The sequence below is a fragment of the Giraffa tippelskirchi genome, chromosome 3 (assembly GCF_054371585.1).
Source record: "Giraffa tippelskirchi isolate mGirTip1 chromosome 3, T2T-mGirTip1v1.2.pri, whole genome shotgun sequence".
NCBI classification, from domain to species: Eukaryota; Metazoa; Chordata; class Mammalia; order Artiodactyla; family Giraffidae; genus Giraffa; species Giraffa tippelskirchi.
Genome location: NC_137277.1, coordinates 185,223,144 through 185,250,357, shown reverse-complemented (window position 1 = coordinate 185,250,357; position 27,214 = coordinate 185,223,144). Strand labels below are relative to the sequence as shown.

The 27,214-nt window shown below is 49.4% G+C and overlaps 1 protein-coding gene across 2 annotated transcripts; it reads right to left on the bottom strand.

The window, feature by feature from the left end:
- Positions 1-1,718: 1,718 nt before the first annotated feature.
- On the bottom strand, positions 1,719-23,664 carry IFNLR1 (interferon lambda receptor 1). 2 transcript variants are annotated; one of them, XM_081574435.1, is made up of 7 exons: positions 23,536-23,664; positions 18,702-18,825; positions 14,367-14,551; positions 8,956-9,098; positions 7,031-7,190; positions 6,276-6,409; positions 1,719-5,072 (listed from the first exon to the last, which is right to left on the bottom strand). In XM_081574435.1, the coding sequence occupies exons 1-7, from the start codon at positions 23,591-23,593 to the stop codon at positions 4,293-4,295; spliced, it is 1,584 nt and encodes a 527-aa protein (XP_081430561.1). In that variant the 5' UTR covers positions 23,594-23,664; the 3' UTR covers positions 1,719-4,292. The 2 variants fall into 2 exon arrangements, with proteins under 2 accessions (XP_081430561.1, XP_081430562.1); XM_081574436.1 differs by having other exon boundaries at positions 1,719-4,985.
- Positions 23,665-27,214: the final 3,550 nt, after the last annotated feature.

Genomic DNA, 27,214 nt, shown 5'->3' with positions numbered 1-27,214 from the left:
AGACATGACATGACTGAGCGACTAATCCTGGGAGGACAGAATGGAGAACTCTAGTTCTGTACCTCTTGCTGTTAATCTCAGGCTCCCCGGAAAGAGACATATCCTTGCATCGCCCAACAGGAAGAGGGCTACTATGTTACTCCCCAGCAGGAGGAGGTTTTCTCTTTGCCTGGCAACAGCCTAGCCAATGAGAGACTGTCCTAACTCAGCCAATGAAAAGCCACTACCCTTCGAACGCCCAGTTTCCTCCAATAGATGGTTTATAGAGGCTCCTCTTTCCCCTATACAGGAACATTACTCTCCTTGTTCTTTGGACTTGCTTGTTGTTCGCCATGGATTGCATGTTCCAAATGGCAATTCTTTGCTGTTTCTGAATAAATCCATTTAGCTGGTAAAATGATAGACTGGTTTTTTTTGTTTGTTTGTTTGTTTAGGTTTTCAGAAGTTACCCTGAGGGAGAATCGGTGGGAGCTGGGAGACCCTTCCCCAGTAGAGAGCTACTAGAATGAGTTTGGGCTTGTAAGGCTGCCACACAGGATATTCTAAATCCTTCCATAGGCCATTGTTGCATAAAGGTAGGCTGCCAGGGTGGCGGGCACAGCTCTGGCTGCGCTGTAGCGCCCTTCCTGTGCACTCAGTTTGATGCATTCCAATTGCAAGTATCCGCAGCTCTCTGGGAGGGAGTGGCTTTCTACACAGGACTGTTGGGGGTTGGTGGCTAAATTCCCCAGTTCCTGTCCCTGGTAGTGGAACATATCTAGAGGGTCCAATGCTGAACTCCCAAAGCTCCCTAGGAGGACGGAGTCGCACTTGCCCAGAGACCTTGCCGGTTTGATTGTGCACCTGGACTGGCGGCCTCCCCTCCCTCTCTTCCACTCTCCTGTGGCTGCTTTCTGAAGTCACTGCACTGCTGTAGACCCCCAAGTCCTTGTCTCTGGCCCGCTGCTGGGGACCCAGCCAAAGACCCTATCCAGTAAAGCCTCTACATATGAATCTTCAAACTGTGAACTTTCAAAGATGCGAACGTGCATCGGGTTCCAGCAAGGAACCGGAACCTGTATCATCAGTGTCAGGCATGAGTGAAACTGCAGCTTGCCCTCCATCTCCTATTGCTGACGACCCTCCAGCTCTACCATCTCCCATCTTCTCTCTCTCCTCCAGTCAGTAGTTCTTCTTGCCTGTCCACTCGATGCCAGCCCCTGTATGCCAGCGGTTGTACTTTTCAAGGTACTGTGCATGAGTTCTCAGTTGTGTCTGATTCCTTGAGGCCCCATGGACTGTAGCCCACCAGGCTCCTCTGTCCATTCTTTAAGCAAGAATACTGGAGCGGGCTGCCATTCCCTGCTCCAGGGGATCTTCCTGACCCAGGGCTCGAACCCTCGTCTCCTGTGTCTCCTGCATTGGCAGGCAGATTCTTTACCACTGTGCCACTTGAGAAGCTTCAAGGTACTGTACTTAAGGTGAAATATATTTTTTGTGTTTGTTTTTATGCATTATCTGTATAAAAATTATTATAAATCTATTACAGTACAGTACTGTATAGCTGATATTGTTAGCTGGGTACCTGGGCTAACTTCTTTGGACTTAATGAAAAAATTTGACTTACCTACGTGCTTTCAGAATGGAACACATTCATATGTAGCGGACTTACTGTAGTCTTAACAGTCAAGACTGGTGAGGAGCCTTTGAGAAAAAAGAGCACACACTTTTCCATTCGATTTTGCCTTTTTCTCTAAAAATAGAGCTCTTTATTTAAACCAGTTTAGGGTAGGTCCCAACAAGCATTAGGAAATTATTTAAATATGATATAAACATAAAATAAAGCTAGCAATAAATACAAATGTCTCAGAGCAATATATAAACTTCTCAGTACCCTAAAGAATCGGAATGTTGCTTTTACTTAGGGCATCGCCTGCTCCGCCCCTGTTGTCCTTCACTTGTGGCCTTGGTGCTCGAGCTATGCAGTCCCTGGCCACTGAGTTTACGAAAGGGCTTTGTAAACAGTTCAGTGCTGAGTACACCTGATGAATGATAATACTGTCCGGCATGTTCTTTCCTAATGCTGCCCATAGTTTTTTGTTTATAACTTAATGACCATGAAAGAGCTGGACTTTTAGAATTCAAGGAGGGTTCAGCCTATGTCAGAAATTAAACTTTGAAAAAAATACTTAGAAAACACACAAGGTTTCAGAATACAGTGGTTAGTTACTTCACACCACCAGCCTAAGACAACAGTGATGATAGCTTTCAGGGACTTGGAATTACCTCCTCGAAGCAGCTCGCCAGGTTCCAGAAAGGACGCCGGGCTTGATCTGGGTATTTCCCTGGGACTGGCCCTGAGCCTTCCCCAATGCCTGGGGTCCAGCTTGCTTTTCCTCTCCTGTGTTGAGTGATGGATGGAGACAAGCCTCGTGGGAGAGAAACCCCTGCAGACAGGCACGTGTGTGCGCCCGGGCATGCAGGCATGTGCATGCCTCCAGGCAGTGGTGAAGGCCCCTGCAACCCCATGCCCCTTGCCGAGACCTTGGTACTGTTTACATGGCCAAGGGGGCTGGGGTTGCCCTGGCGGGCCAGAGACCCAACCTCACTCTTAGCGACGTACACAGTGAAGTCAACATTTCTGCTTCCTCGTCTGAAACAGAAGACAAGATTTTCAGCTTCAAAGGGGGTTTGCTAACTTTTTCTTTAGCAGTGGAGGTTCCCAAGCACAATTGCACGTGGGGAGTGCTGGAGAAAAATGGGGGGTCTGTGGAGGCTGCTCTGGTTGAACCTGGGGGAGCCTCTAGCTTCCCCTGAGATTGTGACTCCTCCTCCCGTGAAGCCCAGGGTCTTTTGGGAACACAGTTTGAGAAGCTTTTCCAGATCATTCACTCAGTGCAATACCCTCATGCTGGCTTCTAAACAACACAGCCCTGTGGGTACAAAGCTTATGAAGATGCTTTTTGCATCACTGGAAAAACGTATTAGTCCTGGCAGGTGAAATGGCAGAGCCGAGGTTTGTTCTGATCTCTGTGGTTCCTGCAGGGCCACAAAGCTGACAAAATTAGGTTTCCAAATCAGTTGTTTGAGAACATCCATCACTACCCCCAGGGAAGAACAGTTACCTATTTCCAGAGACAGTGGTTTCTCAAAACTGGAAGGGGAAATGGGACATCTTTATAACCACAATGGGCAACTGAAGGGTCTAAAGTGTTAAGCTGGGGATCACAGGCCCCAGGGCCCAATGCCCGCTGGGTTGCTTCCCCACCACCAATTAATCAGACTCCCTAGACAGTGGACAATTTGGTTCTTTCTTTGCCGTGAAAAGGGAAAGGGACCAGGGACCCCCTTAACTGTGCTTCAGCTTTTGAGAACTCGGTTCCCTGACCACAAGGTGGGGGGCCGTGAGGGTGGGAGGTAAGTGGGAGACTTGGAGTAAGAATCTGGTCACTCTGAATTTAGGGTCACAGGTGGCAGATGCTCAGTGGTTCCCCTCCCCAAGAGCCTGGGCGGATGGGAGAATCCTACCGGTCACCACGTGGTGAGTGCCAGCGATGTGGCAGGCAACACGCGGCTGTCAGAACTCTCGCCACGCCCCAGGCGGTAGCTGCAGAGAGGAAACTCAGGCACAGAGGAGGAGGGCGTCTCCCCACTGGCCACACAACAGGCAAACGGCAGAGCTGGGATCTGGACCCAGGTCTGTCTGATATTATAGATTGTGAAACGCGTGACTCAGTGACGGGACTTTCAATGACGATGCCCTTCCCCTTCCTCTGCCTCTCCAACACCCTCAGCCAACTAGATTTTCCTTCACCGGGGCCCACCCCAGGGAACTCATAAACCAGAAGGCCGAGTTCTGCGGAGGAGGAAGCCCAGCGGATGCTGGAGAAAGATGCGAGTCTCTGCTCCACCGGGTGTGCCTCCAACTCCTTCTCTCCCAAAGCTGGACGGGCCCTTGTGCTGTCAGCCTTCAGTGTCCACTGGGACCTGACATTGCCCGTTTCGCCTTGTCCAGAGACAACCTTTCCAGCTGGCCTATCACCCCAGGGACAGTGGGGTGATCTGACGCCCAACCAACCTCCGCCCTCTGCCCGTTCTTGTCTCCACCCCTCTTGGTGCACGGCACAAAGCAGGCAGGTCATAGAGCGGGTGACTTCTGACGGCTCAGCCTGGTGGACGGCCTCTAGCTGGGGTTCCCCGAGGTGCTCTGAGGACCCTCTGCTGCCCCAGCAATGATGCTCCCGGGATTTCAAGTCTTGGTGACGTCTTGGGGCCCCAGAAAGCTCAGCAGCAACCAGACTTGGAGGCACAGCTCACCTGGCCAAGTAATGCCCCAGGGGTCTGACCTCGGTCCTCTGGAGGCTCTTAGTCCCCCAGCTGCCAGCACCGCTGTCCTCACTTTCTGACTCCCTCCAACCCTCTTCCTCCTCTACCTCCTCCCCCTCATCATCCTCAGGACTACTGTCCCAGCAGAAGGTCAGTGTCCGAAGAGAAACCGGGGGTTCTCTGGGGACTAGATTCAGTCCTGGTGATGATAAGCCCCAGCTGGTCCAGGAGGAGAGGTTGTCTTTGGGGGGCTCTCCCAGGGGCCTGGAGTCCTCGGAGGATTCGGGTGGTGGGAGAGGCTTCTGGTGTTCCTCCCGACCCAGCCCCTGGCCTGGCCCCTTCTTGGCCAAATAGCCGGAGGATCCAGCCTCATCCCAGGGGGAGGAGGAGCCCGCAGTGCTGGCCCAGCTTCTGCCTGAAGAATCGCAGGCAGAGGAGCCTTCCCCCTGGACCAGAGGAGTCCAGGGCCCTCCTGCCTCGGCAGGCCCCGGGCTCTGGAGCTCCTGCCCCAGGAAGGGGGGCGGTTCAATGTAGGGCTGGAAGCTGACACCAGGATCTGTGTCTTCTGCATCTGTGTTCTCCTCACCATCCTTCTCCTCAGCGCTGTCCTTCTCTGGTCCAGCCTGGATGGGGGCTGGGGCCCTGACTCGAGAGGTCGGCCTGACCCTTCTGCTCACTTCCTTTTGGGGACAGAGGATCAAGTCGTACAGGCACTCTGGGCCACTGGGCTGAAAGGTTGACCTGTAGTGTCTGTGTCCGGAGAAGTTCTGATTTGGGGAGAGAAGAGAAGAACAGAAGATTCAGCTTTTCTGGAAGCATGACTGTTCTAATTTGGGTTCCCCTGGAAATAGACAAGGAAAGAGATAAGGGATTCAAACTGAAGTCGTTTCTTTGGGAAGTGATCCTGGGAAGTGCCAGCAGGGGGCAGCAGCCAGTAGTGAGGTATGATGAGTCAGGTCACCTCGAGGGCAGCTGGAGCTGAGCCATGCTGGGGACTTGGAGCCACTGCAACACATGGGCCTCAGAGCACCATCAGGGGAGGGATGGAGGGGGTGGCGGTTTGAACTCCCTGGCACACGCAGCCTGTGATGTGCACAGGCAGAGTGGGCACCAGAGGCCAGAGAAAGCGTCCAGGTTGCAGGTGCTGGCTTTAGGAGGTCGAGCTACCTGGTCGACCTACCATGTAATGGGAAGGTGGACAGAGGAGCTTGGTGGGCTATGGTCCATAGGTCACCAAGAGTCAGACACGACTGAAGCAACTTTGCACGCATGCATGCTCGGGAAGGTAGAGGGATGGGGCAGGTGCGGATATGTCTAACACAGAGGTAGTCCTCCAGTTAGTGGGAATTCCCTGCAGGTCCAGGAATGTCAAACACGTCCGTCTGGCAAACCCTCAGAGCCCATCGTCAAAGTTCCCACCCAACCCAACTGCCCACCGAGCCCCATGTATGACTCAGCTTCCCTTTCTAGGCCTTCACTGAACAAATCTGACCTCTCCAGGCTTCCCTTGTCCCCAGGTGGCCCCAGGTTCTGAGTGAGTGAGCCAGCAGACCAATGAAGAAATTTCAGAGTCTGCCTGTGCAAGACTTATCCTCAGTTAGATGATGAATAAAGTGCTGGGAACTTTTTAAAATGTCTCCTTTCGGTTCCACCCTCCCCACCTCCCCTCCTGGCATCTCTCCTGAGTCCCAAGGCTGGGGGTTCTGCTCTTGGCACTTGACAAATCCTTAGCAGAGATGAAATCATTTTAAAAAGGGACTTAAGGCACTTGTCCCTCCCAGGCATATCTGCTATTTTAATTTAGTACCAAAGGAATGAATTACTAATGGTGAAAATTTAGATGGGTAGATAGATGTTTTGCAGTCTAGGCCATCTTGATATTCTACCTGAGCTATCTACCAAGTCTAGCTCCACTTCCTTCCTCTTGGACAACCCTCCCTCCCTGTCCCACGCCCCCAGATTTGCCATACCAGGGCCTGTGGCATCTTTGTCTGCTGAAGCCAGGGGTTCCCCCTGAAGGTCTTCCACATCACAGGCCCTATGGCAATGGCCAACAGCAGTGGTACCAGCAGTGGTAGCAGCAACAGGAGGGCCCAGTTGGATCCTAGGAAGAAAAAAATAATAACAACCAGAGAAATGGCAGCTCCTATCTATCAGTTGCATCTGAGCTGAGGCTTCACATACATTATCCTATTTAATTCTCATAAGAATAAACCTAGGACTTCCCTGGTGATCCAGTGGTTAAGAATCCGTCTGCTAACGCGGGTGACACGGGTTCAATCCCTGGTCTGGGAAGATCCCACATGCCTCGAGACAGCTAAGCCTGCACATCACAAATACTGAAGCCCACACTGTAGAGCCCGTGCTCCTCAACAGGAGAAGTCACTGCAATGAGAAGCCCCTGCACCCCAATAAAGAGTAGCCCCCACTTGTGGCAACTAGAGAAAACCCTCTAGCAGCAGTGAAGACCCAGTGCAACCAACCAAAATAAATGAATACGTAAAATTTAAAAAGAAAAAAAATGAATTAAACCCATTCTACAGATGATGGAAAGCAAGGTTCAGAGAGGTTATGTAAACTGCCCAAAGGCAGATAGCAAGCAGAGCTGAAGCTGAGATTTTAATGCAGGTGAGTCTGTCTCTAGACTTGGGCTCTTAACCACCATGTGATGAAGATCCTAAGGCCCAGGGGGAAAGTCCTCACTTCTGTACCACCTGGCACTCACCTGGGGCCTCCAGGAAGAAGCAGGTAGGCTCAGAGAACTCGCTGTATTTAGGATTGCCAAAGGTGTAGATGGTTCTGGCGCTGAGGCAGTGGTACCCGCTGATATCTGGCTGGAGGGGAATCTGGACTGGCTGGCCATGGGGAGTGGCTGGAAACTGGGTCTGTGTGGAGAGAGAAGCAGAGGAGGGTGGACCTGCAGGGGGAACTGGCTCTATGCAGTCAGGATGGGGTGGGCTTGGCAGGTATGGCACAGCTGGGATTCCCACAACTTCTTTACTTGCATTAAGGCTTAAGCATTCAGAGAGCACTTCCCAACACTATCTGGCTTCTCTTCTTCACTGAGTCTCAAGGTAGAGATGGTCTGGGTTCAAAAGCAGCCCTGCCACTCAGGGTCACTGCCAGGCACTCCCCACCAGGGCCCAGTGGTCCTCACTTTTGGGGGCAGATTCCTTAGGTTTCCGACCCTCAGGGCATGTCAAAATATTAGGGTGGAGGAAATCACCCTGAATATTCACTGGAAGGACTGATGCTGAAGCTCTCATACTTTGGCCACCTGATGCAAAGAGCCGACCCATCGGAAAAGACCCTGTTGCTGGTAAAGATTGAAGACAAAAGGAGAAGGGGGCAGCAGAGGATGAGATGGTTGGATAGCATCATGGACTCAATGGACATGAATTTGAACAAACTCCGGGAGATAGTGGAGGACAGAGGAGCCTGGTGTGCGCAGTCCACGGGGTCACAAAGAGCTGGACCCGACTTAGTGACTAAACAACAGCACGGGGGTAGTCCCTCAGCCATTACAGACACAGAAAGCTCTAGGACTGCTTGTCCAACACAGTAGCCACTGGCCACATGGGGCTACTGAACACTTGGAACGTGGCTGGTACCAACCAAGATGCGCTCCAGTATAAAATACATACCAACTTTCATGAAAGACCAACTCAAAAATCTCAGTAATTTTTATATTAACTACATGTTGAGATGATTACATTCTATTGAATGAAATAAAATCTACTATGAAAACTAAATTCACTTGTTTCTTTTTACTTAATTGAATGTGGAACATTTAAGTGACACAATGTGTTCTACAGTATGTTTCTACTGGACAGTAGAAAGAACACAAGGACCACATCGGATGAAGATCTTTGTCTCTGGGATCCAGACTGTGCAGGAGGTCAGGAGTGTGAGTCTGGGTTCAGTAAAAGACAGAATGAACAAGAACGGGGGTCTGTAGACTTTAACCTCAGCTTTGTTTGAAAATAGTTTTCCTGGAACATGGCCATGCCTCTTCATTTACCTATTTACTTATGGCCTCTTTTGTGTTACAGATAGAGCTGAATAGATGTGAGAGACGATATGGCCTGCCAAGTCAAAAATATTTACTCTCTGGCCAATTACGGAAAAAATTTGCTAACCCCTGCCATAAACAAATAGATACAGACATAAGCACATGCATACACAGAAACAAGTCTGAAATTGTATATATACCAAAGAGTTATTTGAAATCATCTCTGGATACTTTCAGTTTTCTTCCTAGAATTTATCTGAATTTTCTAGTTTTTTTCCTAATGAATCTGGTGCTTCAGCAAGTAGGCCTCCCAGAGCCCATCATACTTCAATCAGATTTTTTTTTTTTTAAGTTTCATAATTAAAAAAAATAGAAAACTGCTCTGTTGTTACTAGCTGTAATATGCAGGGGAAGGATGTCTTGGACTTGGTCCGTTGGGTGGGGGTTTGGGGCAGAGGTGAGCCACAAGTCAATCACACTGCAAAGTCAAGGGGGTGAGTGCAGCAGTGAGGGGGAGGCAGAGAAGGCTTCCTGGAGGAGGCATTCAGGGATCAGGCTCGGAGGGTGAAGAGCACGGGGATCTGCTGGGAGAGTGAGGAAGGGGACTCAGCTTGCGGGGCATGAAAAGGGCTTCTCACCTTGTTCCTAGTCCCCTCCTTCCAGAAATCCACCTCATAGTTCAGATCTGGTTGGGGCACACAATGCGGCAGCTGGTACGTAGCATTGACAATCAGAATCTCCTCTGTCTGGTTGAACACCAGGACAGGTGGGGCTGGCTCCACTGGAGGAAACAGAACGGGACCTGTCAGGACCTTCCGCAGGCCACAGAGCATGCATGCCCCTGCCTCCAGGCAGGCCTGCTCCTCACCCAGTGCAGAGACAGTTAACCTGCCTTGACTCGCGTTGTCCCTTCCCCCTGGGTGCTCTTGACCTATCACTGGTCTGTCAGCATCCTGCCCATCTGTATTAGTATTCTGTTGCTGCCATAACACTGCCACAACCTTAGTGGCTTAAATCAACACAGATTTATCATGTCACAGTTCTGCAGGTAAGAGTCTGGGTAGGCTTGATGGGGTTCTCAACCCTGGGTGGAAACCAAGGTGTCAGCTGGCCCAGGCTTTCCTCTGGGATCTTTGGGGGGAAAATTCACTCCTAAGCTCATTATTGCTGTTAGCAGGTTTCAGTTCCCTGTAGCTGTGAGGCTGAGGTTTATTTCCACGCTGTTTGTTAGCCAGGAGGCTTTCTCAGCTCCTGAAGACACCTGTGCTTCTTTCTTTTTCTTTTTTTAAATTTTTTGGCCACACTGCATAGCACTGTGGGAATCTTAGTTCCCTGACCTGAGACTGAACCCATGTCTCCTGTAGTTGAAGCATGGAGTCTTAACCACTGGACTGCCAGGGAAGTCCCGGCACCTGCATTTCTAATCACGTTACCCCTTTATCTTCAAAGCAGAAACACCTTATTGAATCCTTCTCACATATCAGCTCTCTCTGATTTCCCCCTTCTTCTACACCTCTTCTGCCTCCAGGTGGAGAAAGGTCTCTGCTTTTAAGGACTCAAGGGACTAGACTGGGCCTATTTGGATAATCCAAGATAATCTCACTGTTTTAACACCCATAAACTTAATTAAAATCCCTTTTGCCATCTAATGCTAACATTTAACGTACTCAGAGGTTCATGGATTGAAGCATGAACATCTCTGGGGGGAGTCATCCTGCCTATCATGGTCCTCCGTCTGACTCCCGAGAGACAGACTGAAATTCCTGCCTCTCTCAAGGGCACAGACGTTCACCCCATGCTGTGCGCATGCTCAGTCACTCATCTGTGTCCGGCTCTTTGTGACCCCACGGACCGTAGTTCACCAAGCTCCTCTGTCCATGGGATTCTCCAGGCAAGAATACTGGAGGGGGTTGCCATTTCCTCCTCCAGGGGATCTTCCCAACCCAAGGATCGAACCTACATCTCCTGCGTCTCCAGCACTGGTAGGCGGATTCTTTACCATTGAGCCATCTCACCCCATCCCAAACCCCTCCCCCTGGTCTCATCCCATTACAGCATCAACTCAAATTCCAAAACCTCATCCTCTAAAGTATCTAAATCAGGTTCAGGTGAGAGTCTGGGTACAACGCATTCAGCATGACTCCTGGACTCAATTGCTTCCCACTTATGGACCAGTGAAAAGTACAAGTTATCTGCTCCCAATATAAGGAGGTGGGATAGGCACCGGACAATAATCATGGACATTTTGGTTCAAATAGGGAGAAACAGGAGGTAAAAAACTCACTGAGCCGAAGTAGTTTTGAAATCTAGCTACACAAACTGTATTAGATTTTTAGGCCTGGGAACTACATCTTGGCTTTCAACACTGCACTCTGGGATCTTGGTTCCACTCTCTCAATAATCCTTTCTTTTCATGAAAGATATTTGCAGCTAATTAGTTTACAGTCTGCTTCTTTTGAGTAGAAATTGGGGGACCAATAGCCTTCTTTCATTTCATAGAAGTGAAATGAAAGTGAAGTGAAATGAAGTGAAATGCTCCCTTTCAAAGTGAAGTGAAATGCTCCCTTTCATCCAAACTGACACTGTTTCTGCTGACATAAAATTCTCAAGAAACTTATGGATCTCCTACAGATGTCATGGGGACCTACTGCATTAGACAGAAGCCAGTTCCACATATCTTTTTGAGAAGAGCCGTTTCTATTTTTGGCTTTAGCTGAGCTGGCTGAGGGATAACACTTCAGCTTTCTAGAGGCCCCTTGATTTGATTGAAGGGAACTGTGTCATACCCTTAAATCTCTTCAAAGAGCCTTTTTTCTGGACCAAACATGTTGATCTTTCTGAGGTTTTAGTAAATGGTTGTATAATCACGTGGGTGCATGGGTGCTCAGTTGCTTCAGTCGTGTCCAACTCTTTGCTACCCTATGGACTGTACCCCGCCAGGCTCCTCTGTCCATGGGGATTCTTCAGGGAAGAACACTGGAGTGGGCTACTGTGCCCTCATCCAGGGAATCTTCCCCACCCAGGGATCAAACCCGCATCACCTACGTCTCCTGTGTCGGCAGGCAGATTTTTTTTATCACTAGCACCACCAGGAAGTCCAAGTGTACAATCACACCCTTGGCTATTTCTCTGTGTCACACTCCTGGAAGAAGTTTCTTAATTTTAGTATCTTTTGCCATCTGGATAGGTTGAGAATTGTCCAGACGTTTGAGTCCTGGTTCCTTTTTGTTTAGGCTCTTTCCTCAATTTCTCTTTCCTCCTTGCATTTTCTATAGCTGCCAATAATAAATCAATCATGCCTTCAATATTTTGCTTGGAAACCTCCTTGATAAATTGCCAGATTAATCATTTATAAATTCTGTTTTCCATATACATGCAGGACACAATTTTGTTCATCGTTTTCCAGTATATAAGAGGCATCCCCCTTCCCAAAATTTTCAGTAACATATTCCTCACTTCCTTCTGTGAGGCAGTACCAACTTTTACTAACAGTCTGTTCATGATGATTTAACTACTCTTGAAAGAGATTAATGGCTTCCTAGGTGGCTCAGTGGTAAAGAATCTGCCTGTCAACGCAGGAGAGGCAGGAGATGAGAGTTTGGTCCCTGGGCTGGGAAGATCTCCTGGAAGAGGAAATAACAACCCACTCCAGTATCCTTGCCTGGAAAATCCCATGGACAGAAGAGTCTGGTGGATTTCAGTCCACGGGGTCTCAAAGAGTCGGACACGACTGAGTGACTGAAGGGGATGTAGGTTTCCTCTAGGATGCTCTTCACTTCATTCTGAGCCCTCACTGGCAGAATCTTTAATGTCCATTTCAACAGACAGTCTGATCAAGATTATCTAGATTTGACTGATGGTTTGAAGATGGAGGGGGCAGTGACAAGGAATAAAGCACAAGAGAAAATTACATATCACTGTTCGAGGTCCAGCTGAAATGCTACTTTTTCCATGCAGCCTTCCCTGAGTACCAAACGGCAGGAGCCCTGACCACATTGGTCTTTCCCACTCTGTGTCTATGCTCAGGGAAAGCATGCGGTTTCTGCAAGGTGCCACTACTTATGTGCTCAGGAAACACCCACTGGACACTGATATGTATTAAGCCCTGGGCAGGGAGCTGAGAGAACTGGGGGGCAACGAGGCCCCCATAAATTTTGACCTCAAGGAGTTGGAGGAAATTAGAGGGAAATGAAATATTCAAACTAACAAAACTCAAGAGAGAAAGTGACCAGGGTCACAGTTGAGGGCAGAAAAGGGCAGGAAGGATCATTCAAGCTTGAGGTGTGCTCTAGGAGAATCAGAAGAGCTTTAGGGAGGAAGAAACAAAAAAAATTTAAAAAATAAAAAAGTAAGCACCTCTCTGCATCTGTCCCTTTATTGTTCTAATTCTCATTCCTAGTCATCCATCATTCTTCTAGGCAGACAACTTTTCTGTCTGCCTTCCCAGCTTTCTTTTCCTTTCCATCCATCTATCCATCTTTCGTGACTATGCTTCTTTTCCTTCCCATCCACACATCCTTCTCAGCCATCTTTCCTTCTTCCTAATTTTCCTATCTTCCTTTCTTTCCAGCTGACATTTCTTCCTTCCTATCCATCCTGTCTTCCTAACCATTTATACTTTCTTTCTTCCTTTCATCTAGCCAATCAGCCTACTTTGCTATCCCTCCATCCTTCCTATCCATCCATTTTTTCTTTCCATGCATCTTTCCTTCTTGCTTTTCCTCTCTCCTTTGCCTCTCCTTCCCTCTCACCCTTCCCTCCCTCGCCAGGCAGCCAGCCTTCCTTCTGTACTCTCTAGCCACGGACCCAGCCATCTGAGTTCCATTCCTATCTTGTACTTCTCCACCCATACTAGTTTCTTCATAGTAAGCATTTATCCATCCTTCTAGCCTCTTCCTTCTTCCCTACCGTTTCTACACTTTCTTTCTTCTCATCCACCCATCCTTTTCCTCCATTTGTCAGTCCACCTAGCCAGCTTCCTCCCATCCCAATCACTCCTTCCTTCTCTCTCAGTCTTTCCTGACATCCTTCATTCAATCCTTTCCTCCCCTCCCTTCAAGCCCTATTTTGTCCTCAAACATTTTGAGACGCCTGAGTGATAAATTACAGATTTCAGCTCCATGAAGCTATTGTCTGAGTATTTATACTCCCTTTCTTACTCTTGACCCAATCCAGCATCTTATCCAAGATCAGAAAGAGCCATTTCACATCACATCTCCATCACTTACTAGCTGGTAAGTTTCTTGACTTTTTTGGGTCTTATTTATTTTTTTAAAAAATGGGTGGGTAAAAATGAACCTCACGGGTCTGTTGTGAGGATCAGAAATAAAATACATTGGAGAAAAAATTGCTCTCCTCACTGAATGTTAACACTGGTGATTCCTGAAGGTTATAAGCATGGGGAGTGTTTGCCTCCCTATTCTTATCTCTCTTTCCCCTGAAATTTCTATGGTGTACAGAAATTATTTTTGCAACCAAAATTTAAGAAAACATTGTTTCTGAAAGAGAGAGATTGAACATTAACAAAAATAAGAATAAGTAAATGGCCTTGTGTAGTTCATAACCAAGGTTGTACACAGTAGAAGATCATGAACCTCATTAGTTGGAGGTACAAACGGAACTGGGTTTCCCTGGTGGCTCAGATGGTAAAGAATCTGCCTGCAATGCAGGAGACCTGGGTTTGATCCCTGGGTTGGGAAGATCCCCTGGAAAAGGGATAGGCTACCCACTCCAGTATTCTTGCCTGGAGAATTCCACACTCAGGGGAACCTGGTGGGCTATACAGTCCATTCAGTTGCAAACAGTCAGACACAACTGAGTGACTAACACACAAACACACATACACACAAACGGAACTGCTGGGGCTGGCGAACTCCTCTGGTTCCCAGTCGCAAAGTCAGATTACTTGGACTACAGGCTGAGGCCCATGGCGGATGGCTCCAGAGCTGCCCACTGCTTTGGGGAAGTGGAGGGCAGATGGCGAGGACAGCAGTGCCACTGAGCTGAGCTCCTGGGCAGACAGCCCCCCTCTCACAGGTCCCTTACCTACCTTCAAAGAAGTAATCCATGGACTTGGACTCTACCCAGGGGGACCTGGCACTGGGTGAAACTGCTTGCACACGCCCCTTGAACTTGTTGCACAGGTCTTGCTTCTCCAGGCACATCAGAGAACACACCAGCTCTTTGGTTCCTGCACACTTTTTTACTCTCCGCCACCGTCTGGGGGGTGCAAAGCTGAGGGGGGAGACAGAAGAGCGTGAGTCATGGATTCGGCCTCTCGGGGTGAGGAAACTTGGAGAATACGTGGTTACTTGTCCCTCCACCCGACCTGATTGTCCATCCATCCATCTGTCCGGCCAGCCAGCCATCGACTGAGACAGAAGGAGGACAGTCCTGTAAGGAGCTTGGGCTCGAGAATGACAGACGCGGGTGGGAACCCGGGCTCTGGCCTTCACTAGCTCTGGGACCCTAAGCCTGAGTCTCCTCGTTTGTGATGTCTCCCTCACAGGGCCGCGCCGCTAGTGACCATTCTCCACCACGTTTATTCATTCAGGCAGTTACAGGCCCCCTGCTGTGTGTCCCACTCCGTGCTGGGTGCTACGTGAATGTCAGAGGGGACACCCAAGTCCATGACTCCAACTTCCTGAGAACACTGAGGTGCAAAGGAGGGACCTGCTTACTGGGCATCATTCTTGGGGAATCAGCAATTCATGGCAGGTGAGGTCCTGCCCTCGGGAACTGACACTCAGGAGGGAGGAGCTTTCCCACCCTTGTCAGATGACAAGATAAACCCAGGAGCTGCTAAGTGCAGTGATAACAGGGGAAGGTGGGGTGACTACTTTCTGAAGGCAGCTCAGGAAAGGCCAGGAAGACAGTGCTGAAGGTGAGGCTGGGATGCTGAGAAGGGAGCCGGGAGAAGGGTTCGGGGGGAAGGAAACCACAACAGCAAAAGCCTTGCGAGGGGAAGGGACTTGATCAGTCCAGAAAAAAAGCAAGACCAGCGTGGCCAAAGCCCAGTGGTGAAGGAACAGAGAGGGTGGGCAGACTGGAGATGAGGATGGAGATGGGTGGGCAGAGCAGGCAGAGTCTCACCATCTTGGTACGGAGTTTGAATTTTATTCCACATGTCATAGGAAACTGCCGGAAGTTTCTGAACAGGGGAACTGAGGTTATCTTATTTGTTTTAAAACTATCACTCTGATAAGCCAGCATTTAAACTGAGTTTAGGTCCCCTAGTCTGGCATTTTGGAGAAGGCAATGGCAACCCACTTCAGTACTCTTGCCTGGAAACTCCCATGGAAGGAGGAGCCTGGTGGGTTGCAGTCCATGGGGTCGTGAAGAGTCAGACACGACTGAGCGACTTCCCTTTCACTTTTCACTTTCATGCACTGGGGGAGGAAATGGCAACCCACTCCAGTACTCTTGCCTGGAGAATCCCAGGGACGGGGTAGCCTGGTGGGCTGCCATCTATGGGGTCGCACAGAGTCGGACACGACTGAAGCGACTTAGCAGCAGCAGCAGCAGCAGCAGTCTGGCATTTTGTCATGGCAGCCCTGACAGGCTAACATCAGCTTTCTTTCCTTTTGGTGTCTTAATCCTAACAAAGGTCCGTCTAGTTAGAGCTATGGTTTTTCCAGTAGTCGTGTGTGGATGTGAGAGTTGGGCTATAAAGAAAGCTGAGCACAGAAGAATTGATGCTTTTGAACTGTGGTGTTGGAGAAGACTCTTGAGAGTCCCTTGGACTGCAAGGAGATCCAACCAGTCCATCCTAAAGGAGATCAGTCCTGGGTGTTCATTGGAAGGACTGATGTTGAAGCTGAAACTCCAATACTTTGGCCACCTGATGCGGAGAGCTGACTCGTTGGAAAAGACCCTAATGCTGGGAAGGATTGGGGGCAGGAGGAGAAGGGGACGACAGAGGATGAGATGGTTGGATGGCATCACCGACTCGATGGACGTGAGTTTGAGTAAACTCTGGGAGTTGGTGATGGACAGGGAGGCCTGGCGTGCTGCAATTCATGGGGTCGCAAAGAGTTGGACACGACTGAGCGACTGAACTGAACTGAACTGAAAAGATCTCAAAGCAATAGTTCAGTAGTGATCAGACAGCTACACAGTGTTCTTTCAAATCATTTTTTACCAAATGGAGACATGGCTGATTTCAGGTTTTAGGTCAGGAATTATGCAAATAAATCTGGAACATCTTTTTGCAACAAATGACAATAAAGATATCAAGACTTACTAGGGTCAAGTTCAAAGGACTCAGGAGCCAACCTGAAGGGACTATCATTGGCCAAAGATGAGACAATTCAAGCTTCAATGAGTAAATCAATTGCAATGGACTAAACCTTTAGATATGTTTAACTACTTGAGTTGGTGATGATAATTTTAAAAAAAGGCGATCACCTTTGGGGCATGATAGGAACCAATTCGTTATCTTCCAAGCTGGTAAAGAATAAAATTCCAAGCATTTATTCTGTCTTGCCTGTATGAACAGTGCCACTGAATATCAAATACTACATGAAAGGAAGCATCTCTTTGTAAAATAATTCTAGCTAATAAATGAAAAAATAGTACCATTAGAATATCACAGTTTTGGAATCCTCACAGGTGTTTCAAAAGTGTAAAAGGAAAGGAAAATATCATAAAGGTCTGAGGTTGGGCTTTCAATTCTTTAATCAATTTATCCCACCTCCACTATGCCTAGCTGTGTGGTTTTGAGCAAAACACCCTCTTACTTCTTCAATTCCCTCCCCGGTAGAGCGGAGTCCCTGAATCCTTCCTCACAGGGCAGTGTGAGATTAAATACATTTCATGTATGGACACGTGCAGACACACACATGCACTGGAGAAGGAAATGGCAACCCACTCCAGTGTTCTTGCCTAGAGAATTCTGTGGATGGAGGAGCCTGGTGGGCTGCTGTCCATGGGGTCACACAGAGTTGGACACGACTGAAGCGACTTAGCATGCATGCATGCATTGGAGAAGGAAATGGCAACCCACTCCAGTGTTCTTGCCTGGAGAATCCCAGGGACGGGGGAGCCTGGTGGGCTGCTGTCTATAGGGTCGCACAGAGTCGGACACGACTGAGGCGACTTAGCAGTAGCAGCAGCAGCAGCAGCCACACAGCAAACACACAGGACACGCTGGGAATTTTCTGCCTCCTGATACAGTTCTGTACCATTCTTTCTTTTTCTTTTCTTTCTTTCTTTTGGCTGCACTGGGTTTCCGTTGCTGTGTGCAGACTTTCTCTAGTTGTGATGAGCCAGGGCTGCTTCCCAGTTACGGTGGTTTCTTATGTTGTAGAGCATGGGCTCTAGGGTGCACAAGGCTCAGTAGTTGTGGCCCATGGGCTTAGTTGACCTGCAGTATGTGGGATCTTCCCAGACTGGGGATTGAACCCATGTTCCCTGCATTGGCGGGCGGATTCTTAACCACTGGACCACCAGGGAAGTTCCCATTCTTTGTTTGGAAAGCTCTCTACAGTCTGTCCTTTGCCAAGCCAGGCCCCCACCGTTCACATCTGGAGGCTACAGATGGACCAGGCACCGTGATAGAACAGAAAGAGCACAAGCTTTGGGGTCAGATGGATTTGGGTTTTTCTTCTGCTTCCATCACTGACTTCCTTACTCAAGTCACGGCCTGAGTTGTTTCCTCACCTCTAACACAGCGGAAATGCAGAGCCTGCCTGGTGATACAGGGAGGCAGAAGGGAGGTACTCATGCTAGACTCCTAGCACTCAGCCTGGCACAGTTCTCCTTCCTGCCTCCTCCTTCCCACCAATTCTAGATTAATGCTGCTGAGTATCTGCTTTTATCAGCTTACTCTCTAATGAAAGATCTTCAGATGACTTCCATCTATGTGCAAAGACGGCAAATTTGCTTTCACTTTTAGACTCCTCTGCATCAGCGGTGGATACCTGGGCTGCCAAGGTGAGAAGGGCCCCAAGGTTCTGAGCAGGCTCCATGGGGAAAAGGGTGATCATTTCGCAGTGCCTAACACAGCTCTGCAAGAGATATCCCTGCCTTCTTTCCCTGCCTCAGTGTCAAGCACTTTACCCAGGCCCTCAGGAATTCCATCGTCGGGCCCTCACAGCCCCATCCATGCCCTGCTCTGATTTTTCTCAAAGATCCCGCCCCACTCCTGGCAGGTGCATCACCTGGGCACTGTCCTCATTCAGCATCACCCCCAGCTCCAGAACTTTCGTGAATGCCCTCTCCCGATACCTGCCGCATGCTGTCACCCGTGGGACTCAGAGAACCAGCGGGTGCTGTCCACACTGAATGCAGCTATTTATTGCAGAGAAGCCCCTCCGGCCCCCACCCACCTCTTCAGGCGCACCGCCCCCCACCCCACCACACCAGCCCAGAGGCACCCCTCCACCTTTGATAGGCCACAAAATAGGTCACGTTCTGGGGGTTGCCAGGCCCTGGGAGCCACGTCAGGTACACACTGAAGTCTCGGGAGAGCAGCGTCACGTTCTGGGGAGGGGCCAGGAGGGGCCGCCCTGTGGAGGAGAAAGAGGTCATGAAGCCTGGAGCCATTCTGAGCTGAACAGTAGCATGGCAGGCAATCGGGTGCTTGCTCAGTTTAAGAAGCAGGAGTTATCTGGGGTGGCTGAAGCAGAGGGGATGCAAGGTAGGCTGGGGACCCGGGGGGCATGATTCCAGTTGTAACTGTGCGACCTACAGCCCCTTTCTCTCCTTAGACCTCAGCAGCCCATCTGTGCCAGGTCAGGAAGCCCACCCTGGCACCTGAGGGTTCCAGCAAAACAGCACAGAACAGGACCATCTGACAGATCCCTGGACTTCAGGAGGGAATGGCCCTGAAGATCTCATGGAACAGAGGCTCTGTCCTGTCCTCAGCCATGTCCCCAGAGCCTGCTTGCAATGGTCCTTGGCACGTAGTAGGTGCACAGTGAAAATCTGTTGAATGAATGAATGAATACTGTGATGACCTGGATTATTCCTAAGGCCTCCTAACTGCTGTCCCTGCTTTTCTCAATCCATTTACCACATGGCAGCAAGGGTTAAAATGAAAGTCAGATCATGTCACTCTTTTGCTTTAAAGCCCCAATGGCTTCTGTTTCACTCAAGGTAAAATCCAAAGTCTTTACAGTTACCCACAGGACCCTACCCAGTCCGAGCCAGGACTCTCCAGGACTCTGTCCCCTCCAGCCACACTGGCCCCTTCCTGTTCCTAGAGTGTGATGGGCCTGCACTCACCTCCAGGCCTTTTCACAAGCTGTTCCTTTTGCCTAGACTGTTCTCCCCCTGGATATTCCATCTGGCTCACTTCTTTGCTTCCTTCACATCTCTGCTCAGATGTCACTGTCCCAGTGGTTCTTTCCCTGACCACCTCTAACTTGCCCCTATTTCCCTCCTTGGCACTTCTTCCTTCTCACTGATCATCTTCTGAAATATGCATCTGCTTACAAAGCTGCCCAGTTCCTGCCCTTCCCTTGCTCTCAGAATAAAGTCCATGCTCCTTATCAGGGTATGTGAAGCCCTGCCCAGCTTGGCCTGGCCATCTCGTTGACGTCTTCCTGACAGCTCACCAACACCCCTCACCAGGCTGCAGCCAATCTTCCTTCTTGCCCTTCTCAAACCACTGCATTCTTCTGTGTGTCCTTGAACCCAAGCATCCTTGACAGCGTGGTATTCACCATCTAATCTTTTAAAGACTTGATTCAAATGTCACTTCCTCCGGGGAGTCTTCCTGACATCTTTCAGAAGTGGTGGCGATGAGTAATAGTAGCTAATGTGGATTGTGTCTTAACTATGTGCCAGGCACAATGCAAACAATGTTATTTGCATTTTCTCCTTCAATCTGCCCCACATCTTCAGGAGGCAGGTACTAATTGTGAGCATCACATTACAGACGAGGAAACTGAGGCCCTCTCAGCTAATAAGTTGCAGAAATGGAATTCAAATCCATCCAGACCTAGTCAATCTGAAGTCTGAGCTCTTTTTTTTTTTTAATTTCTTTTTATTTTTGGCTGAGGTCCTCGTTGCTATGGGAGGGCTTTCTGTAGTTTTGGGGCCTGGGCTCTTCATTGTGGTGAGTGGGCTTCTCATTGCCATGGCTTCTCTTGTTGCAGCAAACTGGCTCTAGGGCATGCAGGCTTCAGTAGCGGTGCACTGGCCTAGTTGCTCCGAAGCATGTGGAATCTTCCCCAACCAGAGATCGAACTCATGTGCCCTGCACTGGCAGGCTGATTCTTAACAATTGGACCACCAGGGAAATCCCCAAAGTCTGAGCTCTTGATCACACTTCCTCCCCTAGGTTCTCATGGGACCTGTTCTTCAGTCACAAAGTCCAACTCTTTGCGATTCCATGGATTGCAGCATGCCCAGCTTCCCTGTCATATCTCCCAGAGTTTGCACAAACTCATGTCCACTGAGTCAGTGATGCCATCCAGTCATCTCACCCTCTGTTGCTTTCTTTTCCTCCCACCCTCAATTTTTCCCAGCATCAGGGTCTTATCCGAAAAATGAGTCAGTTCTTCGCATCAGGTGGCTAAGGTATTGCAGTTTCAGCTTCAGCATCAGTCCCTCCAGTGAATATGCAGGGTTGATTTCCTTTAGGATTGACTGGTTTGATCTCCTTGCTGTCTAAGCAATTCTCAACAGTCCTCCAGCACCACAATTCAAAAATATCAATTCTTTGGCTCTCAGCCTTCTTTATGTGAGCCCAACTTTCACATCTGTACATAACTACTGGGAAAACCATAGCTTTGACTAGACGGACCTTTGTTGGCAAAGTGATGTCTCTGCTTTTTAATATGCTGTCTAGGTTTTTCATAGCTTTTCTTTCAAGGAGTAAGGGTCTATTAATTTTGTAGCTGCAGTCACCATCTGCAGTGATTTTGGAGCCCAAGAAAATAAAATCTGCTACTGTTTCCACTTTTTCCATCTATGTTCAGCATTATTCTTCCAACATCTGTGGCTCACTACTGGTCAAGAACATCTCCTGATCACTGCATGCCAGAGGTTTCAAAGAGGGCTACAACTCCACTCCTGCCCTTTAGATGCTCATGGTCCCATGGAGAATTCAGTGACCCGAAGGGTCGTATGCGCCGTGATAGAAATCCATACAGTTTACAGAAGAGCATCAGGGAGGGAGGGGCCCACTCTGCTGATGGCCCTCAGTTCAGCTCCACACCCCTGCCCTTTTAGACCCAAATGTGGGTTCCTGCTTTCACCCCAACCTGTGTCCTCTCGTTGGAACTGGATCACCGGGACGCTGATGCTGACAGTGCTCCCAGCTTCTGGACTTTCTAGCAAGTGGCTGGCAGGAGGCCAAAATCTGTCTACAAGTGGCTTATCTGAGAATAGGCCTCAAGTCCGAGCTTCTCCACAGTGGAGAACTAGCAGCCAGAGTAGCTGCCCTCAAGGTGCTCAGTGTCTGACTCCATGGGGTCTGACTCTTTGCGACCCTGGCCTGTAGCCCACCAGGCTCCTCTGTCCATGGATTTCCAAGGCAAGAATACTGGAGTGGGTTGCCATTTCCTTCTTTGGGGGATCTTCCTGACCCAGGGATGGAACCTGTGTCTCCTGTATTGGCAGGCGGATTCTTTACCACTGAGCCCCCTGGCAATCCCAGTTACCCTCTACTAAGCCTTCAAAGGGTGCCAGGCACAAGGGTGGCATTCAGTCAAATCCCCATTCAATGAAAACCTCATTCAATGAAGACCTCATTCAGTCCTCAGGACAAACTACTCTGGCATAGGCGTCATTCCCCTTCCACAGAGACAGAAGGGCCTACACACCCATTACACAGTAATAATTCAAGAGCTAGAAGGGCCCTTGGATATAATCTAATATTAATGTTAAAAGGCAACATTTGTCTGAGCAACTTCTTTGTGCTGAGCACCACATTATTCTAGCTAAATGTCACAACCCAACTGACTGAGGCTACACACCCATTATGTGTGGGAGCCGGGATTAGAACCTGGCTTCAGCTGTGCTTCACCCTAAACCTTCACACCACAGCCTGTGTTGTGTACATTAAATATGCATTGAGTGTAAAGACAGCTAGGGCTAGAGAGCAAAACTATTGAGTTTGATGGTGCAAAGAGGGGTACAGAGGACCCCCTCCCCTCCCACCATGTAGGTGCCCTATCACTCATCAGCTACTGTAACACTGCTATGAAAGCACCAGGACCTGGGGAGTCCCTGAGCTGGCCCGGGTGGAAGGACCAGCCGCCCGCCCCACAGCCAAAGCTGGCCATGCTCGCTTCAGCCTCAGTCTTTTCTGTTCTGTGTGTCTCACCAATGCCTTCCTTCTTGGGTAATTCCCTTAATTGCTCTGAGCCTCAGTTTCCCCATCTGAAAAGAGAGAAAATACTACCCACCTTGTAGGACAGTTGGGTTGTCATGCTTAACTAGAATAATGTGGTGCCCAGCACGAAAAAGTTGCTCAGACAAATGTTGCCTTTTAACATTAATATTAGATTATGTCCAAGGGCCCTTCTAAGCTCTTAAATTATTAGTCTAAGATCAGGGCAATATCCTGGGGCTGATTTGGGGTCCTTCTTCCTGGATTGGCTGGGGTTTGGTGGTTGGATCCCAACCACCCAACCAGCCAAGGTATTTTGTACCCTGTCACCTTATTTTCTAGTGAGGGCGCAGAAAAAAAAAGGTGGCTTGTTAGAACGGTAGCACAGCTTGGACTAAGCGGGTGCTCCTTGCCCTCAGGCTTGGGTGGAACTTTTGACACTCCGAGTTGGGAGGAAGGGGAGGGTAGGGGACCCCCAAACAGGGTAGTGGACCCCCAAACTCCTCCACACACCCCCACCCCCCCCCCTCCGCCAGCGAGGGCAGAGCAGTTCTGCTTGGTTTCCTGTACCAATGAGGTCAAGTGCGGTGGTATTCACGCAGCGGACAGGACTTTTAGGAAACCTTAAAAGCGCTTTATAGACAAATGCAGCTGACTTTTGAACGATCACTATCTGTTTTTCTCTTCACCTGGAGCTGAACTGGCACTAGGAAATTGGATCAGTTCCTTCCCGTAAAGGAATTTCAGACTCGAGCCTTAGTCCCCAGTTAGAAGCAAACTGGTGGTGGCGGGTTGGGGGTGGGGGGAGGGATGGGCTCTGCTGATTCGCACGACCCGGGTTACCCCTCAGAGACCTCTGCCCGGGCACTCCCTCCCTGGGTCGGTCTGAAGGTGGGTGCGGACCGGATGGAGCGCCCCCGCGGCCCCGCGCCCTTACCTAGAGCGGACTGCAGCAGGCACAGGAGCAGGGGGGCCCAGCGTCGGGCCCCCGTCATGCCGGCCCTCCCGCGGCCCCGGGTGGGACCAGGTCAGGCCTCCCACATCTCTGGCCTCCTGGTTCACACTCGGCAGGTGATGCGACCGGCAGCCAATACGAGGCCGAGCCGCGGGGCCGCCCCTCCGGGGGCGGGGCCTGGGAGGCTCCCGGGGCTTCCCCTGGGGCCGCCCAGCTCAAACCCTCCAGAAGCTCCCCAAAGCCTCTACTTCGTTTTTTTCTGCCCGATCCGGGAGAGGGGGTGGGGTGGGGGGCGATCAGTAAATCCGCCTGTGGAGGGAGAGGAGAAGAGGAAAACTGTTCATAGTAAATAACCACAGGAATTTCAACACGGGACTTGAAACTGGACAAACTAGTTCAGGGCCAGTTTAAGAACGTAGTCTCAGACACCACTGGCTGTATCCGGCGCGTTCCAAGTGCCAGGTTCCAGGTCAAGCACTTTGGCCCGTAATTTAGTATAATTCCAGAGAAAATGGGGGGTGGGGTGGGGAGAGGGCAGGGTCCGTCCTTTTGTTCTCTACATCCTTCACGCGGGAGTGACAGCCTCCAGAGCATCCTGGGCATGTTCTCAGGAACACTAGTCCCTCTGATGTCAAAGCCTGTGGCGTGGTACCTGTCACCGGAACAGTAATCGCTTCCAGACAATGGAACAAGCCTCACCACAGAAGAGTCTACAGTCATTAAAAAAGATGTCACGAAGACATACGTAGTCACTCAGGGATGTTTACTCAGTAGCAGAAAAGCAAGTACCAAAATACGAGTGCATTAAAAAAATGTGTGCCTATAGGCATTTGTGGGCTTCCCAGGAGGCACGGGTGGTAAAGTATCTGCCTGCCCACGCAGGAGATGCAAGAGACTCAGGTTCAACCCGTGGATCGGGAGGATCCCCTGGAGCAGGAAATCATGGCCCACTCTGGTATTATTGCCTGGAAAATTCCATGGACAGAGGACCCTGGCGGGCTACAGTCCATGAGTTTGCCAAGAGTCTGATACGACTGAGCAGGCACACACACATAGGCATAGAGAGATTTGGAAGGGTATAACACCAATAGGTTCCAGTGGTCATGTATGGATGTGAGAGTTGGACTATAAAGAAAGCTGAGCACGAAGAATTGATGCTTTTGAACTGTGATGTTGGAGAAGACCCTTGAGAGTCCCTTGGACTGCAAGGAGATCCAACCAGTCCATCCCAAAGGAAATCAATCCTGAATATTTGTTGGAAGGATTGATGCTGAAGCTGAAGTTCCAATACTTCAGCCACCTGATGCGAAGAGCCGACTCATTGGAGAAGACCCTGATGCTGGGAAAGATTGAAGGCAGGAGGAGAAGGGGATGACAGAGGATGAGATGGTTGGATGGCATCACCGACTCAATGAACATGAGTTTGACCAAGCTCTGGGAGATGGTGAAGGACAGAGAAGTCTTGTGTGCTGCAGTCCATGGGGTCACAAAGAGTTGGACAGGACTGAGCAACTGAACTGAACTGTACTGAACACCAATATGTTAGCGTTTGTTATCTCTCAATGGTGAGGATATTTTTTTTAAGTTTTCTTCTTTTGTTTATATCTAACTTCTAAAGTTAAGTAATTAAATTAATCCAAAACTAATTTCTAATTAATATATATTGCTTTTCCAGCAAGAAAAGTCACTTGTATTCTAAAGACTAATCATACCTTTCCTTTACGAGCTCTGTTGTTTTCTGTTCTTCCACAACTCTCAAAGGAGGTTTTGCTTCCTCTTTACAAAGGAGGAGTCTGCCATTCTGAGAACACAGATGAGGAATCTGCCATTCTGAGAACCCAGAGAGCTCACGCAGGTGCTGAATTCCAGATTCAGTCCCAGGCCTGTCTGACTCCACGGCTACACTACCTCTGGGTAACTGCTTTGTTCATTCTCTGGGTCTCAGTAATGGGCCTATAACTGTTGATCAGTTGTGACCAAGGCCATGAACTAGGACCAGTGATGTTGCAGAGAGAACCCTGGGGCTCATCTGATCGGGTTCCAGCAGTTCTTGGGAGAGAGAATGCATCTTCTGGGGACTTGGTTGCCCTGTATTTGTCCCTGGGTGCAGATGGTCAGACATTTCAGGAGACTTCTGGGATTTGCATCATGTATTCAATTGAATCAGCACTTCTTAACATGGACTCACAGAAGCCATGTCGAGACCTCAAAGGCGAGGAAGATAGAAGCAGTCTCATCTGGGAGCATACTTAAGCATCTTTGAATCGTCCCTGGAACTGTGGCTTCATCTGACCAACTGCAGTTCTTTCAGACCCAGAATCCCACTGAGCTGGGAGCAGTTTGGCAGGGGGCACAGAAGTGTCTTCCTTTGCCACCTGTCCCACATGAGTGGCTCATCTGAATCTGGCACCTGTTCTTTCTGACAAAACCTGCCACGAGCTTGCTTTTCCTTGTTCCCTTTCTCCCCACCCCATAATTTCAAATTAGGAAGTTGTGTGTCTGAATGCCTTGCTGCAACTGTTCGAAAGGACATTTTGTGACCACAGAGGTCGGGTAAGCTGCATCTCTCAAAATGTTAAAAGACGTCATCTTGAGAAAAAAGAAAGATGAAAGAGAAAATCTCAGCTAGTTACCACGACCTAACCTCTAGGTAGGTCCTCAGGGAGCTGCTTCCGTTTCTTTCTGGTATCTCAAACACTGATTATAAGTCCATTCTGGAGTAAAATGAGTGTATCTCTATCGAGATCTCTTTACCTAAAACAGCCTTCAATAGCATTAATATATATTGGAGTCCTTATTATGCAGCAGGCACTACAGTCTACATAGATTATAGTACTTAGTACATACATCAGTCCTGTGAGGTGGGTATCAATATCTCTTTTAACAGATGAAACTGAGAAGTTGCACTGCTTGCCCAAGGTCACACAGCGGATTAGTGATGGGGCTGGCATTTGGATCTCAGTCTGACCTGTGGGTTTAAAACTTCTTCTACTCAGCCTCCTGATGGTTAAGGGCAGATGAAAATGAAATGCGCCGATCTTGATCACTTCCTGATTTGCAAAGATCCCTAGCACTAAACTCACCAGTGCTGGGGTGCCAGCTTCCTCTTTGGTGAAAGCAGAGGTGCTGGTAAGTGTGTAAGGACTGGGTCTTGTGGGGCAGGGGAAAGCCCTGCTTGGTAGCATTTGCCAGTTTCTGTGGTATATGTACCTCCATCACGGTCAAGTTCAGTTTGAAGTCACTGAATACACAGTTGGGAAGAAATGTACACCATGGGCTCTCCTGCGTCTGCGGTAGGCTGCTTCAACGCAGCACAGGGTGGAAGGACCAGAACGGAGCTTCTCCACGTTTTGGACAAACCATATCTCAGGACGTAAGCGGCCCATAGGGATCGTGTTGAAGTCTCTGGTCCAGACTCGTGATCCCTTACGTGGCAGTCAGACGATTTTACAGCCGGGCCTCCACTGACCTTTTGAACCTCCCTCCGGTTCTCTGTTCTCCACCCCCACAGAGCAGAGAGTCCTCCCGGAGCCTCTCTGTCTCGCTCCTTCCTCCTCTTGCTCTCACTCTCATTCTCACTCTCTCTCATCTTTCAAATACCGTGCCCAGGATTCCCTTCCCCGGCTTATCTTCCCCCGAGTCTTCTAGTCTTTTAGCCAGC

Excerpts from the sequence above, each read along its gene's own strand:
- IFNLR1 (XM_081574435.1), bottom strand. The coding sequence starts at position 23,593 with ATGACGGGGGCCCGACGCTGGGCCCCCCTGCTCCTGTGCCTGCTGCAG. Across the intron at positions 9,099-14,366 it reads CATGGATTACTTCTTTGAAG|TGGAGCCAGCCCCACCTGTC; the intron begins GTAGGTAAGGGA and ends TGTTTCCTCCAG. Across the intron at positions 5,073-6,275 it reads CAAAGATGCCACAGGCCCTG|AACTTCTCCGGACACAGACA; the intron begins GTATGGCAAATC and ends TCCCCAAATCAG.